Source organism: Pelophylax lessonae, assembly GCF_965119305.1.
Source record: "Pelophylax lessonae genome assembly, chromosome: 10".
Lineage (NCBI taxonomy): Eukaryota > Metazoa > Chordata > Amphibia > Anura > Ranidae > Pelophylax > Pelophylax lessonae.
In genome coordinates, this window is record NC_138777.1 from 240098551 (window position 1) to 240120982 (window position 22432).

At 49.0% G+C, this 22432-nt stretch overlaps 1 protein-coding gene across 1 annotated transcript in view; it reads right to left on the reverse strand.

The window, feature by feature from the left end:
• SPIRE2 (spire type actin nucleation factor 2) overlaps positions 1–20502 on the reverse strand; it is a 137197-nt gene extending 116695 nt beyond the window's left edge. Inside the window, exon 1 of the mRNA XM_082270587.1 lies at positions 20256–20502. Within this exon, the coding sequence (XP_082126713.1) occupies positions 20256–20487 (232 nt within the window). The 5' untranslated portion in view covers positions 20488–20502. The remainder of the gene's footprint in view (positions 1–20255) is intronic.
• Positions 20503–22432: the final 1930 nt, after the last annotated feature.

Genomic DNA, 22432 nt, shown 5'->3' on the forward strand with positions numbered 1-22432 from the left:
AGACAGAGAGATGGAGGGAGAAGAGATGGAGGGAGAAGAGATGGAGGGAGAAGAGATGGAGGGAGAGGGGGAGGGATGGAGGGAGATGGACTTTCCAGTTTTTTTTTTTGTTGCCTAGAAAGAGAGCAGGGGAGAGAGGGTGAGTATACCGGACCCATGGGGTCCATACACCATGAAATACCCTGCGAGTGTCTGGGGGAATAATGGTAAGTTTCTTGGTAATAAAGTGTCTACGCGTTTCCTGACTTCTGCCATTTGTGTGAATTGTTTCTTCCAGGCCGTTGCAATGGTTTGTTAAGCAGCTGATAATATATACAGTATGTTGCTAACTTAAATTGGAGTGAGAATGGGGGGGGGGGGGTAGGAGGTTGAGTTGGAAAAGACTCCTATTTTTCATTTTAAGAATACCAGGAAGAGTGTCACCAGGGCCACCCATGGAGCGAATGCCCTCATAGTATGGTCAGCTTTAAGAAGGCATCAAAGCAAATCTATGGTTCCCCCCACAGACCCCCACACCACTAGAAGACAGTAGTGGTATTGAGGTTGGCAGGAGGAACCAATGAGTGCAGTGGGGGGACCAGGAATCTGACACCCCCCAAGTCTCGGTTTCTGAAGACTTCAGCTGGTGATTCCTCTTCAGCTGTGCTGACGCCAGGAGAGGTAAGTTTTTAGTTTCTTCTTTGCAGTAACAGGTTGTCACTTCCAGTAAGGGGAGAAGGTCACATAGAGAAAATGATCTTCTAATCTGTCGAAGAACAATTACCGCCCGGCTAACTGCCATTTCCATTCACTAACCCACCATCGCTCCAAGAGCTGTTCATAGGGCATAGACTTGGGAAATGTGTCCGATCTGATGAAGAAACTTTCCATGAACCCCAATGACTTCTTCTATACAGAAAGGAAAATGAGAGGCCAGAGAAAACTGAAGAGATGTTTCCGGATACAGAAAATGTCCTCCATTAATATTCATTGCCAAACAAACCCACAACAAGAACATTCATAGGATGGAGACGGCCCGGAGAGAGCGTTCCAAGCTTTGGTTTTACAGACGAGGATCAGTGTTATGTCAAGGATCGTCTATTGATGAGGATCAGTGTTCTATCAAGGATCCTCTATTGATGAGGATCAGTGTTCTATCAAGGATCGTCTATTGATGAGGATCAGTGTTCTATCAAGGATCGTCTATTGATGAGGATCAGTGTTCTATCAAGGATCCTCTATTGATGAGGATCAGTGTTATGTCAAGGATCGTCTATTGATGAGGATCAGTGTTCTATCAAGGATCCTCTATTGATGAGGATCAGTGTTCTATCAAGGATCGTCTATTGATGAGGATCAGTGTTCTATCAAGGATCGTCTATTGATGAGGATCAGTGTTCTATCAAGGATCGTCTATTGATGAGGATCAGTGTTCTATCAAGGATCGTCTATTGACGAGGATCAGTGTTCTATCAAGGATCGTCTATTGATGAGGATCAGTGTTCTATCAAGGATTGTCTATTGATGAGGATCAGTGTTCTATCAAGGATCATCTATTGATGAGGATCAGTGTTCTATCAAGGATCATCTATTGATGAGGATCAGTGTTCTATCAAGGATCATCTATTGATGAGGATCAGTGTTCTATCAAGGATCGTCTATTGACGAGGATCAGTGTTCTATCAAGGATGGTCTATTGATGAGGATCAGTGTTCTATCAAGGATCATCTATTGACGAGGATCAGTGTTCTATCAAGGATCGTCTATTGACGAGGATCAGTGTTCTATCAAGGATCATCTATTGATGAGGATCAGTGTTCTATCAAGGATCGTCTATTGACGAGGATCAGTGTTCTATCAAGGATGGTCTATTGATGAGGATCAGTGTTCTATCAAGGATCATCTATTGACGAGGATCAGTGTTCTATCAAGGATCGTCTATTGATGAGGATCAGTGTTCTATCAAGGATCGTCTATTGATGAGGATCAGTGTTTTATCAAGGATTGTCTATTGACGAGGATCAGTGTTCTATCAAGGATCGTCTATTGATGAGGATCAGTGTTCTATCAAGGATCGTCTATTGATGAGGATCAGTGTTCTATCAAGGATCGTCTATTGATGAGGATCAGTGTTCTATCAAGGATCGTCTATTGATGAGGATCAGTGTTCTATCAAGGATCGTCTATTGACGAGGATCAGTGTTCTATCAAGGATCGTCTATTGATGAGGATCAGTGTTCTATCAAGGATCGTCTATTGATGAGGATCAGTGTTCTATCAAGGATCATCTATTGATGAGGATCAGTGTTCTATCAAGGATCATCTATTGATGAGGATCAGTGTTCTATCAAGGATCATCTATTGATGAGGATCAGTGTTCTATCAAGGATCGTCTATTGACGAGGATCAGTGTTCTATCAAGGATGGTCTATTGATGAGGATCAGTGTTCTATCAAGGATCGTCTATTGACGAGGATCAGTGTTCTATCAAGGATCCTCTATTGACGAGGATCAGTGTTCTATCAAGGATCGTCTATTGATGAGGATCAGTGTTCTATCAAGGATGGTCTATTGATGAGGATCAGTGTTCTATCAAGGATCGTCTATTGATGAGGATCAGTGTTCTATCAAGGATCGTCTATTGACGAGGATCAGTGTTATGTCAATGGGCAATCTAACCCTTTCTAAGCTGTAGATTCTGGTGCAGAGTCTTCAGGACTGATATCACCGCCACAAAAAGTGTTGGTCCCTAGAGGTCGGTGTGTAACAAAGGGTTACATTTATATACTGTACACAATGTAGAGGGTTAGTGTTAGAGTAACAGGCAGAAATAGTGTTAGTATTATAGGCAGTTAGTGTTAGGACTAATAAAGAATAACAGGGAAGCTGGTATTGAGGTTACAGTGAAGTGTTAGGGTTAGACAAAGGGTATTTATTAGGGTTACAGGGAAGTGTTAGGGTTAGATGAAGGGTATTAGGGTTACAGGGAAGTGTTAGATGAAGGGTATTGGGGTTACAGGGAAGTGTTATGGTTAGATGAAGGGTATTTATTAGGGTTACAGGGAAGTGTTAGGGTTAGATGAAGGGTATTTATTAAGGTTGCAGGGAAGTGTTAGGGTTAGATGAAAGGTATTAGGGGAAGTGTTAGGGTTAGATGAAGGGTATTAGGGTTACAGGGAAGTGTTAGATGAAGGGTATTGGGGTTACAGGGAAGTGTTAGGGTTAGATGAAGGGTATTAGGGGAAGTGTTAGGGTTAGATGAAGGGTATTAGGGGAAGTGTTAGGGTTAGATGAAGGGTATTTATTAGGGTTACAGGGAGGAATAGTGAGGAGGTAACCCCCATCTCTGAGCTCCCGGTGCTGACATTTTCCTATCTCTCTCTATGCGCACAGCAGCGCCTGCCTCACCTAATTGCTCAAACCTAATATATCTTATTGACATTTCCAGAATGTTTTGCATTCTCATTTCCCTCTGAGCACCTCCTGTACATCTCACACCTTCCGTACATCTCTTGTACCATTCACATATTCTACGCACTATTTGCACAAATATAGAAAGTCCCCCCCCCTCCCCCGCCTGCCTCGTCAGAAGATATGGCCTCCATATCATGTACATTCCTTCAGTCTGACAAATGATCCATTCTGCTGGGAAGGGAAGAAAGCCTGAACCGCCAGGAGGCACGAGGCATGGCTCTCTATGACAGATACAATTCTGTACAGGAAGTCTTCAGAGATGATTAAAAGCACAAACATGACCTAGAAAGTTTTCTGTAAGTGGAGGTGCGCTCAGAGAGAGCGGTGTTTGCATCCAGCAAATACCGCAGCTCCGCTAAAATCACATCTATACATAGACTTTCATTGGAATTTCAAGTACAGATGCAATGGGGGGTGGGGGGGTTTACTGAAGGGAAATAGACTGTGCACTCTGCAAGGGGAGCTTAGTAAATGAGAGCAAGTTCTGCTGACCACCATCATCCAATCATGTGCAAGAAAAAATGTTTTTTTTTTCCTTGCGTGTGATTGGATGTTACTTGCAAAGTAAAGCCTCACCTCATTTACTAAAACCGAAGAGAAAGGGGAATATAGAAGGTGTGTGGAAACCAGCCGGTCCCCAGTTTGCTAAACTTACCCACCAGTCTGCTAACAAACCAAATAAAACAGTCTAACATAATAGGTTAAAAACAGGGGTTTAGCTAACGCACATTTGTAAACGCATGTATAACACATGTATAACACATGTATAACACATGTATAACGCATGTATAATGCATGTATAATGCATGTATAACGCATGTACTGTATAAGCTGCATAGACAACAACACGGCACCCTGTGTATCCTGCAGTCCTAACACTTCCTAACACTACTCAACCTGAGTGTCTCCACAATGGAAGCACATGGATGCTGATGGATGAATGGGAAACGGGTGGGTATGGAGCCGGCCCAATCCTCCCCCAACCCGCTCCCATCCATGACTGGTAATGAAAAACGAATGGCTATATAATAGCCATATGCCCCGTACACACGTTCAGATAATCGGACGACTTATCGTTCACATTTTTTTGCTTGATACTAACATCGAATTCAACAATGCGTACAAACTGTATGATTTTTGTCGTACGATTCTGTAAAAGCTTCCTGGTTGCTTAGATACGTATCAGATGGTGCAAAACAAAAACAATGGCAGCCAGGCTTTTTCTGTGCTATTTTAGTATTTCTGAGCATGCGCGGTCTTTGTCGATCGATTTTTAGCAGATGCATAGTGTACTGATGAAACGATTGTCGTTCGCGAGGTTGTTGTACCACAGAAGTTTTCCTGTTTGTCCCTTCGGATTTTGTTGGATGAACTGTCGTGATCGACTGTGGAAAGCTGTGTACTAACGATCAGATTATGGTGCGATCAGGTCGAAAGCGAGTTTTGTCGTGCGATTATCGGAAGGTGTGTACGGGGCATTAGGGAGCAAACTAAATGGTGATCAGCTGGGAAACACCCCCCATCCCTTTAGTATGGATGGTAAAGGCACAAGGGAACTTTGAATGAGGCACCGGCCTGTAAAGCCAGCGTCTCCATCCCTGATAACACAAAAAATGGGCAGTTTTCGGACTTAAGATGGGACAGCGGCGAGCGCTGCTCAGCGTCTCCATCCCTCTATATAACAAAACTGAAGAGCAAGGGGGAATAAAGGTGTGTGGAAACCAGCCGGTCCCCAGTTTGATGTACTCACCCACCAGTCTGCTAACAAACCAAATAAACCGGTCTAACAAAATAGGTTAAAAACAGGGGTTTAGTTAACACACATTTGCAAAGGCATGTATAAGCTGCATAGACAACAACACGGCACCCTGTGTATCCTGCAGTCCTAACACTTCCTAACACTACTCAACCTGAGTGTCTCCACAATGGAAGCACATGGATGCTGATGGATGGATGGGAAACAGGTGGGCTTGGAGCCGGCCCAATCCTCCCCCAACCCGCTCCCATCCATGACTGGTAATGAAAAACGAATGGCTATAGGGAGCAAACTAAACGGTGATTAGCTGGGAAACCCCCCCCCCCCCCCCCCATCCCTTTAGTATGGATGGTAAAGGCACAAGGGAACTTTGAATGAGGCACCGGCCTGTAAAGCCAGCGTCTCCATCCCTGATAACACAAAAAATGGGCAGTTTTGGGACTTTAGATGAGACAGCAGCGAGCGCTGCTCAGCGTCTCCATCCCGCTATATAACAGAACTGAAGAGCAAGGGGGAATAAAGGTGTGTGGAAACCAGCCGGTCCTTAGTTTGCTATACTCAACCAATAGTCTGCTAACAAACCAAATAAACCGGTCTAACAAATTGGGTTAAAAACAGGGGTTTAGTTAACACACATTTGCAAAGGCATGTATAAGCTGCATAGACAACAACACGGCACCCTGTGTATCCTGCAGTCCTAACACTTCCCAACTTTACTCAACCTGAGTGTCTCCACAATGGAAGCACATGGATGCTGATGGATGGATGGGAAACAGGTGGGCTTGGAGCCGGCCCAATCCTCCCCCAACCCGCTCCCATCCATGACTGGTAATGAAAAACGAATGGCTATAGGGAGCAAACTAAACGGTGATTAGCTGGGAAACCCCCCCCCCCCCCCCCCCATCCCTTTAGTATGGATGGTAAAGGCACAAGGGAACTTTGAATGAGGCACCGGCCTGTAAAGCCAGCGTCTCCATCCCTGATAACACAAAAAATGGGCAGTTTTGGGACTTTAGATGAGACACCGGTGAGCGCTGCTCAGCGTCTCCATCCCGCTATATAACAGAACTGAAGATCAAGGGGAATAAAGGTGTGTGGAAACCAGCCGGTCCCCAGTTTGATGTACTCACCCATCAGTCTGCTAACAAACCAAATAAACCGGTCTAACAAATTGGGTTAAAAACAGGGGTTTAGTTAACACACATTTGCAAAGGCATGTATAAGCTGCATAGAAAACAACAAGGCACCCTGTGTATCCTGCAGTCCTAACACTTCCTAACACTACTCAACCTGAGTGTCTCCACAATGGAAGCACATGGATGCTGATGGATGGATGGGAAACAGGTGGGCTTGGAGCCGGCCCAATCCTCCCCCAACCCACTCCCATCCATGACTGGTAATGAAAAATGAATGGCCATGTAATAGCCATAGGGAGCAAACTAAACGGTGATCAGCTGGGAACCCCCCCCCCCCTCATCCCTTTAGTATGGATGGTAAAGGCACAAGGGGACTTTGAATGAGGCACCGGCCTGTAAAGCCAGCGTCTCCATCCCTGATAACACAAAAAATGGGCAGTTTTGGGACTTTAGATGAGACAGCAGCAAGCGCTGCTCAGCGTCTCCATCCCTCTATATAACAGAACTAAAGATCAAGGGGAATAAAGAAGGTGTGTAGAAACCAGCCGGTCCCCAGTTTGCTATACTCACCCACCAGTCTGCTAACAAACCAAATAAACCAGTCTAACAAAAAAACGATTTAAAAAAAAAAAAAATGAAAAAACCATTGACTTTTATCCACCCTGCAAGTGCAGTTGCTCCGGAGCTTAGTAAATGAGGTGACGAATATTCGCTATCATCACACTGACTCTCCTCTCAGCCAATCAGGAAGCGGGTCCTGAAACCCGTTTCCAGATTGGCCGAAAGGAGAGGCCATGTTATTGTCCAAGGAGGAGGAGGGAGGAGACGCAGGGAATGCTGCCACCAATGGGAAGCTGCCGCCGCTGCTGCGTGCCCTCCACATCAGTCCAGGGTGAGTGAGCCGGAGATGGGGGGGTGTTATGATGTGTGAGCTGGTGTGGTCCAGGGGGGGGGGGGTATGGTGTGTGAGCTGGTGTGATCCGGGGGGGGGGTATGGTGTGTGAGCTGGTGTGGTCGGGGGGGGGGGTATAGTGTGGTCCATCTGCTGCCCCCCCCCCCCCCGGCCCATGGAGCCCATGGCTGACCATCTGTGTTTACCATGCGGCAGGTGAGTCATTCAGTACAGGACCCAGAAGCTAGTGCTGATCACTGGAGTAGCGATGTAGTAGCAGTGTAGTAGCAGTGTAGTAGTGGTATAGTAGTAGTGGTGTAGTAGTGGTAAAGTAGCGATGTAGTAGTGGTGTAGTAGCAGAATAGTAGCAATGAATTATTCTTTAGTGGGGCGCTCTGACCTGTAACATTTTGTGAAACTCACTTTTTTGTGCTTTTTTTGGTCTATATTTGTCACATGACAATCATGGGGCAACCAATTCATTTAAGTGGACTTCTCTATGCGCAACAAATGTGACAAAGCCGAGTTTTGCAGCATTAAGCCGTGCACATTTTCTTAGCGTGTGTTTTGCTTTGTTTGCTGTGCATTTTTTCTATTCTCGCCACACTTGGGGTGTCATTAACAATAAATGGCGGCACCCCAATGCGATACGTGTTTTTAGTGCTTTTATAGATGTGCAAAAAATACAAAGTTTTGCATTTCCAATCTGCAGGTGTAAATGGAGCCAAAGGGGAACATTCTTCCCAGCGGGTATCAATGTAAGGGGCAGATTTCACACTGACCCCCAATGAATTGGTTTTAGCGGGGGGTTCCCCGGGATCTGAAAATTATTTCAAGGGTGAAAATGTTGAGAAAGGCTGCTTTAGGCCATCTGATTATATTACATTCAGAAGTTGGTTAAAATAAGTAGAAATGGCGCATATGTATCAGTATGAAAGCCATCTGTTCACAGAGACGCACACAATCCAACCTACAGAATCCCTACAGAATCCCCATCCTCCCATCCTCCTATCCTCCCATCCTTCCATCCTCCCATCCTTCCATCCTCCCATCCTTCCATCCTCCCATCCTTCCATCCTTCCATCCTCCCATCCTCCCATCCTTCCATCCTCCCATCCTCCCATCCTCATGCCATACAGACCACAGACACGCACATCCCTCTCCTGCACAGTGCTCGTTGCAGTAAAAGGTGGGGGATGTGGACGAGGACCCAGCCTTCCGCCTGCTGCATGGCGCATGATGCAGATGTAAACACTGGGCAGGTGCAGATCAGGTTCCTGGCATCCATCCCTACAGAGCCGTACACAGGGGGGGGCATGGGGCTCACATACATGGCAGAGTACACCGACATGAATAGAGGAGTAGCGGGTTACACCTTCCTCTGCTGCAGTAACATTATCTGCCATCACAGAGGTACGGCAACCTCAGAGGGATCCTTACTTATTGGGAACCTCAAATGTTGGCTGAACAATAAAGAACGAAGAATTCATCAATATTATGATTTATTATGACTATGACACATCATTTTGTTACATTGTTTTCACTTTTCTGTAAACAAATGAAAAGTAGAAATAGAATGTCAAACATTAGAAGCTCATTGTGGATAATTCTTCCATTTCCCCTACGCCTCCCAATTCTAACAAGACCCATTTACAGTACTTCATACCCCATCTCCGGTGATGACCCCGAGATCTGTACACCCGGTGTCCTCTATACACCCACATCTGTACAATCACACCTTCATACGCCATCTCTGGTGATGACCCCGAGATCTGTACACCCGGAGTCCTCTATACACCCACATCTGTACAATCACACCTTCATACGCCATCTCTGGTGATGACCCCGAGATCTGTACACCCGGAGTCCTCTATACACCCACATCTGTACAATCACACCTTCATACCCCATCTCTGGTGATGACCCTGAGATCTGTACACCCGGAGTCCTCTATACACCCACATCTGTACAATCACACCTTCATACGCCATCTCTGGTGATGACCCCGAGATCTGTACACCCGGTGTCCTCTATACACCCACATCTGTACAATCACACCTTCATACGCCATCTCTGGTGATGACCCCGAGATCTGTACACCCGGCGTCCTCTATACACCCACATCTGTACAATCACACCTTCATACGCCATCTCTGGTGATGACCCCGAGATCTGTACACCCGGTGTCCTCTATACACCCACATCTGTACAATCACACCTTCATACGCCATCTCTGGTGATGACCCCGAGATCTGTACACCCGGTGTCCTCTATACACCCACATCTGTACAATCACACCTTCATACCCCATCTCTGGCGATGACCCCAAGATCTGTACACCCAGCGTCCTCTATACACCCACATCTGTACAATCACACCTTCATACGCCATCTCTGGTGATGACCCCGAGATCTGTACACCGGGCGTCCTCTATACACCCACATCTGTACAATCACACCTTCATACGCCATCTCTGGTGATGACCCCGAGATCTGTACACCCGGCGTCCTCTATACACCCACATCTGTACAATCACACCTTCATACGCCATCTCTGGTGATGACCCCGAGATCTGTACACCGGGCGTCCTCTATACACCCACATCTGTACAATCACACCTTCATACGCCATCTCTGGCGATGACCCCGAGATCTGTACACCCGGAGTCCTCTATACACCCACATCTTTACAATCACACCTTCATACCCCATCTCTGGTGATGACCCCGAGATCTGTACACCGGGCGTCCTCTATACACCCACATCTGTACAATCACACCTTCATACGCCATCTCTGGCGATGACCCCGAGATCTGTACACCCGGAGTCCTCTATACACCCACATCTTTACAATCACACCTTCATACGCCATCTCTGGCGATGACCCCGAGATCTGTACACCCGGAGTCCTCTATACACCCACATCTGTACAATCACACCTTCATACGCCATCTCTGGCGATGACCCCGAGATCTGTACACCCGGCGTCCTCTATACACCCACACCTGTACAATCACACCTTCATACGCCATCTCTGGTATATGACCCCGAGATCTGTACACCCGGAGTCCTCTATACACCCACATCTGTACAATCACACCTTCATACACCATCTCTGGTGATGACCCTGAGATCTGTACACCCGGCGTCCTCTATACACCCACATCTGTACAATCACACCTTCATACACCATCTCTGGTGATGACCCCGAGATCTGTACACCCGGAGTCCTCTATACACCCACATCTGTACAATCATACCTTCATACCCCATCTCTGGTGATGACCCCGAGATCTGTACACCCGGCGTCCTCTATACACCCACATCTGTACAATCACACCTTCATACACCATCTCTGGTGATGACCCCGAGATCTGTACACCCGGCGTCCTCTATACACCCACATCTGTACAATCACACCTTCATACCCCATCTCTGGCGATGACCCCGAGATCTGTACACCCGGAGTCCTCTATACACCCACATCTGTACAATCACACCTTCATACCCCATCTCTGGCGATGACCCCGAGATCTGTACACCCGGAGTCCTCTATACACCCACATCTGTACAATCATACCTTCATACCCCATCTCTGGTGATGACCGGGAGATCTGTACACCTGGCGTCCTCTATACACCCACATCTGTACAATCACACCTTCATACGCCATCTCTGGCGATGACCCCAAGATCTGTACACCCAGCGTCCTCTATACACCCACATCTGTACAATCACACCTTCATACCCCATCTCTGGTGATAACCGGGAGATCTGTACACCCGGCATCCTCTATACACCCACATCTGTACAATCACACCTTCATACCCCATCTCTGGTGATGACCCGGAGATCTGTACACCCGGCGTCCTCTATACACCCACATCTGTACAATCACACCTTCATACGCCATCTCTGGTGATGACCCCGAGATCTTTACACCCGGCGTCCTCTATACACCCACATCTGTACAATCACACCTTCATACGCCATCTCTGGTGATGACCCCGAGATCTGTACACCCGGTGTCCTCTATACACCCACATCTGTACAATCACACCTTCATACGCCATCTCTGGTGATGACCCCGAGATCTGTACACCCGGCGTCCTCTATACACCCACATCTGTACAATCACACCTTCATACCCCATCTCTGGTGATGACTCCGAGATCTGTACACCCGGCGTCCTCTATACACCCACATCTGTACAATCACACCTTCATACGTCATCTCTGGTGATGACCCCGAGATCTGTACACCCGGCGTCCTCTATACACCCACATCTGTACAATCACACCTTCATACGCCATCTCTGGTGATGACCCCGAGATCTGTACACCCAGCGTCCTCTATACACCCACATCTGTACAATCTCACCTTCATACGTCATCTCTGGTGATGACTCCGAGATCTGTACACCCGGTGTCCTCTATACACCCACATCTGTACAATCACACCTTCATACGCCATCTCTGGTGATGACCGGGAGATCTGTACACCCGGCGTCCTCTATACACCCACATCTGTACAATCACACCTTCATACGCCATCTCTGGTGATGACCCCAAGATCTGTACACCCGGCGTCCTCTATACACCCACATCTGTACAATCACACCTTCATACACCATCTCTGGTGATGACCCCGAGATCTGTACACCCGGCGTCCTCTATACACCCACATCTGTACAATCACACCTTCATACCCCATCTCTGGTGATGACCGGGAGATCTGTACACCCGACATCCTCTATACACCCACATCTGTACAATCACACCTTCATACCCCATCTCTGGTGATGACTCCGAGATCTGTACACCCGGTGTCCTCTATACACCCACATCTGTACAATCACACCTTCATACGCCATCTCTGGTGATGACCGGGAGATCTGTACACCCGGAGTCCTCTATACACCCACATCTGTGCAATCACACCTTCATACGCCATCTCTGGTGATGACCCCAAGATCTGTACACCCGACATCCTCTATACACCCACATCTGTACAATCACACCTTCATACGCCATCTCTGGTGATGACCCCAAGATCTGTACACCCAGCGTCCTCTATACACCCACATTTGTACAATCACACCTTCATACACCATCTCTGGTGATGACCCCGAGATCTGTACACCCGGCGTCCTCTATACACCCACATCTGTACAATCACACCTTCATACTCCATCTCTGGTGATGACCGGGAGATCTGTACACCCGGAGTCCTCTATACACCCACATCTGTACAATCACACCTTCATACGCCATCTCTGGTGATGACCGGGAGATCTGTACACCCGGAGTCCTCTATACACCCACATCTGTACAATCACACCTTCATACGCCATCTCTGGTGATGACCGGGAGATCTGTACACCCGGCGTCCTCTATACACCCACATCTGTACAATTACACCTTCATACGCCATCTCTGGTGATGACCCCGAGATCTGTACACCCGGCGTCCTCTATACACCCACATCTGTACAATCACACCTTCATACGCCATCTCTGGTGATGACCGGGAGATCTGTACACCCGGAGTCCTCTATACACCCACATCTGTACAATCACACCTTCATACGCCATCTCTGGTGATGACCGGGAGATCTGTACACCCGGAGTCCTCTATACACCCACATCTGTACAATCACACCTTCATACGCCATCTCTGGTGATGACCGGGAGATCTGTACACCCGGCGTCCTCTATACACCCACATCTGTACAATTACACCTTCATACGCCATCTCTGGTGATGACCGGGAGATCTGTACACCCGGCGTCCTCTATACACCCACATCTGTACAATCACACCTTCATACGCCATCTCTGGTGATGACCCCGAGATCTGTACACCCGGTGTCCTCTATACACCCACATCTGTACAATCACACCTTCATACGCCATCACTGGTGATGGCCCCGAGATCTGTACACCCAGCGTCCTCTATACACCCACATCTGTACAATCACACCTTCATACGCCATCTCTGGTGATGACCCCAAGATCTGTACACCCAGCGTCCTCTATACACCCACATCTGTACAATCACACCTTCATACGCTTTTGTACACCCGGCGTCCTCTATATACCCACATCTGTACAATCACACCTTCATACCCCATCTCCCACTGTCTCCCTGTCTCCCACTGACACCACAGATGGGGCACTATTACTCCCACTGACACCAATGGGGCACTATTACTCCCACTGACACCAATGATGGGGCACTATTCCTCCTACTGACACCAATGATGGGGCACTATTCCTCCCACTGACACCAATGATGGGGCACTATTCCTCCCACTGACACCAATGATAGGGCACAATTCCTCCCACTGATCCAGCATCCAGCCCCACTGCCTACAGCCTGTCAGAGTGTATAGCAAACTGCGACTGGATGGGGCTGAATGCTGTATGGAATGTGCGTTCGGGTACGAAGGACCTTAAACCCGAGAATTCCACCCTATCCAGCTGCAGCCTGCGGTACACTTTGACAGGCTGTAGGCAGCGGGGCCGGGCGCTGTAAAATGCAGGGAAGCACTCAGGACATAGAGGGCCCCATGTGCAGGGGGCCCCGAACATCTCCAGGAATACGCTCTGCTGGTGCTTTGCTCAGAAGTGAATTATAAGCGATTGGTTTAGAAATGCTGAACGTTCGCCATGAGGATTCCCATTGTGTTCCCTGACTCCCCCCCCCCCCCCCGGTGTGGTGACACTGGAGGCCTGAAAAAGTACATGGACCCCCAGGGGGCATAATTGGGCATTTTTGGCATTCTAATGGGTATCCCCGGAAAAAGGCCTGAAAATGTGTTTTCCACCCAATTTATTACCTCTTCTCCCAATTCACTAAAAGAAAAATGTTTAAAAAACATCACTGCAGAAAAAAAACTAAAAAAAAAACAATAAAAAAAAAAATGCCAAAGTAACCCCCGGGGTGACCCAGGGGTGATGTGATCCTGGGGTGGAGTGGGGTGACCCTAGGGTGAGGTGACCCTGGAGTGAGGTGACCCAGGAGTGAGGTGACCCTGGGGTGAAGTGACTATGGTGTAGGGTGAGGTGACCCTGGAGTGAGGTAACCCTGGGATGGGGTGCCCCTGGGTGAGGTCACCCTATGTTTGGGTGACTCTGGGATGGGGTGACCCTGTGGTGGGTGACCCTGGAATGGGGTGACGGCAGGTTACCCTGGGAGTGGGGTGACTCTGGGATGGGGTTTAACGGAACCGCGACCCTCAATATGTTTGTGTGCTTCCGTCAGAATACCGCTTCCGTCAGTCTTGAATATAGATATCAGATATTATACCCGCCCCCATACAAAGCTAGCAGAGAACTTAACTTGTATAAGATCTGGAACATTTATTGAACAAGAATACAGACTTTTTATACACTTGAGAAGTATGTCAGTGACCACCCAAATATTTACCCAAAACATCACACAATGGTTTAGATAATGAGGTGGGACTGACTCATGGCTAATCCCCCCTAGCAACTACTATAGCTGAAAATGATATAATTAACATGCTAATTATCTTAGCACTTAAACCAGCTTAGGTGAAGTACACAGAATGTTAGCAGGCAACCAATAGGTGAGACAATTAACCACCTGGACAATCAGGGATCTCATTCCAGGTCGGACTTGGCGGCATTGATCTCTCAAAGTACATTACACATTATCCTAAGTATAAACACAGAACACCTTATTATACAGACGATAACAGGAGACCCCAGTAGCAGACTGACCGTCTCCTACATTGGAGTACATGGAATCCACATCTAAGCAATGCTTTGATTATTTAGGGGTCACAGACTTCCTGGCAATGGTCTACAATAGGCTCTAGGTCTTACAGTGTAAAGTGGGATTAAATCTTCATGTTTCTTGAGGGATATTGTTAATAAATATTACTGTCCCTTTTGAAGTAATCAAAACCATATTCTCAGTGACCATTAGGTAGTCGTCCATCATTTTCTTGGCCCCCCCCTCGTCCCTAATAGGCACAGGGTGACTTACACATAAGGGGCCTAGGGAGCTGAGAGAGGGATTTCTCAACCTCTCTAAGGTAAGCTGGGTTCCACATGCCGCCCCAACCAAAGTGACTCTCGTCACATCTCTCCCCTTTCGGAAGGAGACTAACACAGGAGGAGATCCAAGCTGTGTTGACTTCGAAGTTAGTTCGTAGTGCCCGTCCCCCAATGGCCGTACCCACACAGTACCCCAAACAAATTGTCCCGAACAGAGCATTACTCACCCAGCCAACCTACATACCCGCAGCTGGGGAGAAGCCTGGAGTGGCCCTTCTCCCTGGAGTCTTGTCAGCCGCTGGGCAGAGTCTAGCAGCCGTCTGTAGGCGATCCCCACCTCCCATTCCTGAATGGCCAGAAATTCCATATCTTCCAGTGCCCAAAGCACTTCCGAGATGTTTGGATTTCTTCTCTATAATCCATGAATCCTCCAAATGCCACTCCAAATCGCTCCCAAAGTTGGGGTCTTTGGACAGTTCTCTAATAACAGCCCCAGGCCACCGTAGCAAAAGTCCTCCGTTGGGCTGTTGTTCGCTGTACATGGGCACACTTGGGTTACATACCAGCGGAGGGCTCTGTAGCTCTCATCCAACCGCATCTCTGCCTTGACCAGCCTGCCTAACTCAGCTTTCCATTCTTTGTGCGGTTGTCTCCCAAAAACACCATTCTCACTTCTTACTGAGACCAGTACCTTTCCTGGAAAGAGGGGACAATTTTTCCCTGGTCACGCTGCTCAAGTGCTAGCGCTTCCTTCCAGAGTTCCCAGGGGATTGAATCAAACCCTCCTAGTAGGACCTTCTCTGACAACGGTCCCCTGTGCTGTATCCGCATCTCTCGCAACCTCCTTCCGAATTCCTCTTCCTTAGCGGCTGGTATCTGTACCTCTTCTCCTGCTATCCAGACCTTGGAGGAAGTTTGGATGTCCCAGACTGCAGGAAGAATCCCACTGTTTGCCACCAATGTAACGGAACCCGACCCACAATGTACTTGTGAGCTTCTGTCAGAATACTGCTGCCTTCCAGTCTTAAATATAGATATCAGATATTATAGCCACCCCCATACAAAGCTAGCCGAGAACTTAACTTGTATAAGATCTGGAACATTTATTGAACAAGAATACGGACTTTTTATACACTTGAGAAGTATGTCAGTGACCACCCAAGTATTTACCCAAAACATCACACAATGGTTTAGATAATGAGGTGGGGCTGACTCATGGCTAATCCCCCCCTAGCAACTAATATAGCTGACAATGATATAATTAACATGCTAATTTATAATCTTAGCACCTAAACCAGCCTAGGTGAAGTACACAGAATGCTAGCAGGCAACCAATAGGTGACACAATTAACCACCTGGACAATCAGGGATCTCATTCCAGGTCGGACTTGGGGGCATTGATCTCTCAAAGAACATTACACATTATCCTAAGTATAAACACAGAACACCTTATTATACAGATGATAGCAGGAGACCCCAGTAGCAGACAGACCGTCTCCTACATTGGAGTACATGGAATACACATCTAAGCAATGCTTTGATTATTTAGGGGTCACAGACTTCATGGCAATGGTCTACAACAGGCTCTGATCTCACAGTGTAAAGTGGGATTAAATCTTCATATGTTTCTTGAGGGATATTGTTAATAAATATCACCGTCCCATTTGAAGTAATCCAAACCATATTCTCAGTGTCCATTAGGTAGTCGTCCATGATTTTCTTGGTCAGCAATAGACACAGGGGACTTACACATAAGAGGGGTGTAGGGGGTGAGAGGGTGATTTCTCAACCTCTCCTAGGTAAGCTGGGTTCCACGGGCCCCCCCAACCAGTGACTGCCATCACATCTGTAATGGGGTGACTCTGGGGTGGGGTGACCCTGGAGATGGGGTGACCCTGGGATCTTGGATGGGGTGACCCTGGGATGGGGTGACTCAGGGGTGGGATGACCCTGGGATGGGGTGACGGTGGGTTACCCTGGGGTGGGGTGACTCTGGGGTGGGGTGACCCTGGAGATGGGGTGACTCTGGGATCTGGGATGGGGTGACCCTGGGATGGGGTGATGGTGGGTTACCCTGGGAGTGGGGTGACTCTGGGATGGGGTTTAACGGAACCGCGACCCTCAATATGTTTGTGTGCTTCCGTCAGAATACCGCTTCCGTCAGTCTTGAATATAGATATCAGATATTATAGCCACCCCCCCTACAAAGCTAGCCGAGAACTTAACTTGTATAAGATCTGGAACATTTATTGAACAAGAATACAGACTTTTTATACACTTGAGAAGTATGTCAGTGACCACCCAAATATTTACCCAAAACATCACACAATGGTTTAGATAATGAGGTGGGGCTGACTCATGGCTAATCCCCCCTAGCAACTAATATAGCTGACAATGATATAATTAACATGCTAATTATCTTAGCACCTAAACCAGCCTAGGTGAAGTACACAGAATGCTAGCAGGCAACCAATAGGTGACACAATTAACCACCTGGACAATCAGGGATCTCATTCCAGGTCGGACTTGGGGGCATTGATCTCTCAAAGAACATTACACATTATCCTAAGTATAAACACAGAACACCTTATTATACAGATGATAGCAGGAGACCCCAGTAGCAGACTGACCGTCTCCTACATTGGAGTACATGGAATACACATCTAAGCAATGCTTTGATTATTTAGGGGTCACAGTCTTCATGGCAATGGTCTACAACAGGCTCTGATCTCACAGTGTAAAGTGGGATTAAATCTTCATATGTTTCTTGAGATATACGGTTGATAAATATCACCGTCCTATTCGAAGTAATCCAAACCGTATTCTCAGTGTCCATTAGGTAGTCGTCCATGATTTTCTTGGTCAGCAATAGACACAGGGGACTTACACATAAGAGGGGTGTAGGGGGTGAGAGGGTGATTTCTCAACCTCTCCTAGGTAAGCTGGGTTCCACGGGCCCCCCCAACCAGTGACTGCCATCACATCTGTAATGGGGTGACTCTGGGGTGGGGTGACCCTGGAGATGGGGTGACCCTGGGATCTTGGATGGGGTGACCCTGGGATGGGGTGACTCAGGGGTGGGATGACCCTGGGATGGGGTGACGGTGGGTTACCCTGGGGTGGGGTGACTCTGGGGTGGGGTGACCCTGGAGATGGGGTGACTCTGGGATCTGGGATGGGGTGACCCTGGGATGGGGTGATGGTGGGTTACCCTGGGAGTGGGGTGACTCTGGGATGGGGTTTAACGGAACCGCGACCCTCAATATGTTTGTGTGCTTCCGTCAGAATACCGCTTCCGTCAGTCTTGAATATAGATATCAGATATTATAGCCACCCCCCATACAAAGCTAGCCGAGAACTTAACTTGTATAAGATCTGGAACATTTATTGAACAAGAATACAGACTTTTTATACACTTGAGAAGTATGTCAGTGACCACCCAAATATTTACCCAAAACATCACACAATGGTTTAGATAATGAGGTGGGGCTGACTCATGGCTAATCCCCCCTAGCAACTAATATAGCTGACAATGATATAATTAACATGCTAATTATCTTAGCACCTAAACCAGCCTAGGTGAAGTACACAGAATGCTAGCAGGCAACCAATAGGTGACACAATTAACCACCTGGACAATCAGGGATCTCATTCCAGGTCGGACTTGGGGGCATTGATCTCTCAAAGAACATTACACATTATCCTAAGTATAAACACAGAACACCTTATTATACAGATGATAGCAGGAGACCCCAGTATCAGACTGACCGTCTCCTACATTGGAGTACATGGAATACACATCTAAGCAATGCTTTGATTATTTAGGGGTCACAGACTTCATGGCAATGGTATACAACAGGCTCTGATCTCACAGTGTAAAGTGGGATTAAATCTTCATATGTTTCTTAGATATACGGTTGATAAATATCACCGTCCTATTTGAAGTAATCCAAACCGTATTCTCAGTGTCCACTAAGTAGTCGTCCATCATTTTCTTGGTCAACAATAGACACAGGGGACTTAGTGTCGGTTCACACTACCGCAACACGACTTTGGGGGCAACCTGTGAAGTCGCGTGCGCCGCAACTTTGGCGTGACTTGCACGGACTTCACATAATGAAAGTCAATGCAAGTCGCTCCGATGTCGCCCTGAAGTAGTACAGGAACTATTTTCTAAGTCGGAGCGACTTGAGTCACTCCTATTAGAACAATTCCCGTAGCACTGCATGGACCGCGACTTGTCAGGCTGAGAAGTCGCCTGACAAGTCGCGGTAGTGTAAACCGACACTTACACATAAGAGGGGTGTAGGGGGTGAGAGGGATTTCACAACCTGTCCAAGGTAAGCTGGGCTCCACGGGGCCCCCAACCAAAGTGACTCCCGTCACATCTGGGATGGGATAACTCTGGGGTGGGGTGACCCTGGAGATGGGGTGACCCTGGAGATGGGGTGACCCTGGAGATGGGGTGACTCTGGGATCTTGGATGGGGTGACCCTGGGATGGGGTGACGGTGGGTTACCCTGGGGTGGGGTGACCCTGGGCTAGGGTGACCCTGGAGACGGGGTGACTCTGGGATCTGGGATGGGGTGATATTAGGATGGGGTGACCCTGGGATGGGGTGATGGTGGGTTACCTTGGGATGGGGTGACCCTGGAGACTGGGTGAACCTGGGGAAGGGTGAGTCAGGGATGGAGTGACCCTGTGGTGGGCTGACTCTGGGATGGAATGACGGGGGTACCCTGGGATGGGGTGACCCTGAGGTTGGGTGACAGTGGGTTACCCTGGGATGGGGTAACTCGGGGATGGGGGTGACTCTTGGGTGGGGTAGCCCTGTGGTAGGGTGACCCTGGGGGTGGGGTGACAGTGGGTTACCCCGGGGTGGGGTGACTCTGGGGGTGGGGTGACCCTATGGGTGGGGTGACCCTGGAGGTCCTGAGCATTGCACAATAGTATATAAGACAGTGTATAGAATAGATTGTAAGCTCCGCACTCACCCGCAGCCTGCAGTGTGACGGTCCCATCCCGGTGCAGTATGAGTGATGCGGGGTCCCGGATTCGGGCGGTCGGTACCCCCGGTCCCTGGCACAGTCCCCGGGCACACTGGTAGCACACGGCCCACGCCTGCTCCTCATTGATGGGCTGATCGTACGATTTCAGCACCTGATCCAGGGACAGCTCCCCAACCCCCCCACCGATCCCTCCGCCGCTGCCTGCCTTCCCCGCCATCCGGGCCGCTCCATCACCGGGAACACACCGGACACACAGCCATCCTCAGCCCCGCCTACCGGCTACACACACCGGACACACAGCCGTCCTCAGCCCCGCCCACTACTCCTCCTTCCTACCGGGAGCTGTTATGGGGGGGGGGGGGGTCCTCTGCTAGGAGTGGGATAGGGATCACAGGGGGGGGTCCTCTGCTAGGACTGGAATAGGGATCACAGGGGGGGTCCTCTGCTAGGACTGGGATAGGGATCACAGGGGGGGTCCTCTGCTAGGACTGGGATAGGGATCACAGGGGGGGTCCTCTGCTAGGACTGGGATAGGGATCACAGGGGGGGTCCTCTGCTAGGACTGGGATAGAGATCACAGGGGGGTCCTCTGCTAGGACTGGGATAGGGATCACAGGGGGGGTCCTCTGCTAGGACTGGGATAGGGATCACAGGGGGGTCCTCTGCTAGGACTGGGATAGGGATCACAGGGGGGGGTCCTCTGCTAGGACTGGAATAGGGATCACAGGGGGGGTCCTCTGCTAGGACTGGGATAGGGATCACAGGGGGGTCCTCTGCTAGGACTGGGATAGGGATCACAGGGGGGTCCTCTGCTAGGACTGGGATGGAGATCACAGGGGGGTCCTCTGCTAGGACTGGGATAGGGATCACAGGGGGGATCCTATGCTGGGACTTTGCTAGGACTGACAGAGGAGGGACAGTCTCTCTCACAGGTGACAGGTGTGTTCCTAGCCCCGCCCAGAGCAAAGCTCAGCAGATAAATCGGTGTGCTCTGGCTGTGTGCCCAGGACCTCGCCTTCTCCTCACACATGGCAGAGTATAGCGGGGTATGACGGGGTATGACAGAGTATAGCGGGGTATGGCAGAGTATAGCGGGGTATGGCAGAGTATAGCGGGGTATGACAGAGTATAGCGGGGTATGACAGAGTATAGCGGGGTATGGCAGAGTATAGCGGGGTATGGCAGGGTATAGCGGGGTATGGCAGGGTATAGCGGGGTATGGCAGAATATAGCGGGGTATGGCAGGGTATAGCGGGGTATGACGGGGTATGGCAGGGTATAGCGGGGTATGGCAGAGTATAGCGGGGTATGGCAGAGTATAGCGGGGTATGGCAGGGTATAGCGGGGTATGGCAGAGTATAGCGGGGTATGGCAGAGTATAGCGGGGTATGGCAGGGTATAGCGGGGTATGACGGGGTATGGCAGGGTATAGCGGGGTATGGCAGAGTATAGCGGGGTATGGCAGAGTATAGCGGGGTATGGCAGGGTATAGCAGGGTATGGCAGAGTATAGCAGGGTATGGCAGAGTATAGCGGGGTATGGCAGGGTATAGCGGGGTATGACGGGGTATGGCAGAGTATAGCGGGGTATGGCAGAGTATAGCGGGGTATGGCAGGGTATAGCGGGGTATGGCAGGGTATAGCGGGGTATGGCAGAGTATAGCGGGGTATGGCAGGGTATAGCGGGGTATGGCAGAGTATAGCGGGGTATGACAGGGTATAGCGGGGTATGGCAGAGTATAGCGGGGTATGACAGAGTATAGCGGGGTATGGCAGGGTATAGCGGGGTATGGCAGGGTATAGCGGGGTATGGCAGAGTATAGCGGGGTATGGCAGAGTATAGCGGGGTATGACAGAGTATAGCAGGGTATGACAGAGTATAGTGGGGTATGGCAGAATATAGCGGGGTATGGCAGGGTATAGCGGGGTATGGCAGGGTATAGCGGGGTATGGCAGAGTATAGCGGGGTATGGCAGAGTATAGCGGGGTATGGCAGAGTATAGCGGGGTATGGCAGGGTATAGTGGGGTATGGCAGAGTATAGCGGGGTATGGCAGAGTATAGTGGGGTATGGCAGAGTATAGCGGGGTATGGCAGAGTATAGCGGGGTATGGCAGGGTATAGCGGGGTATGGCAGGGTATAGCGGGGTATGGCAGAGTATAG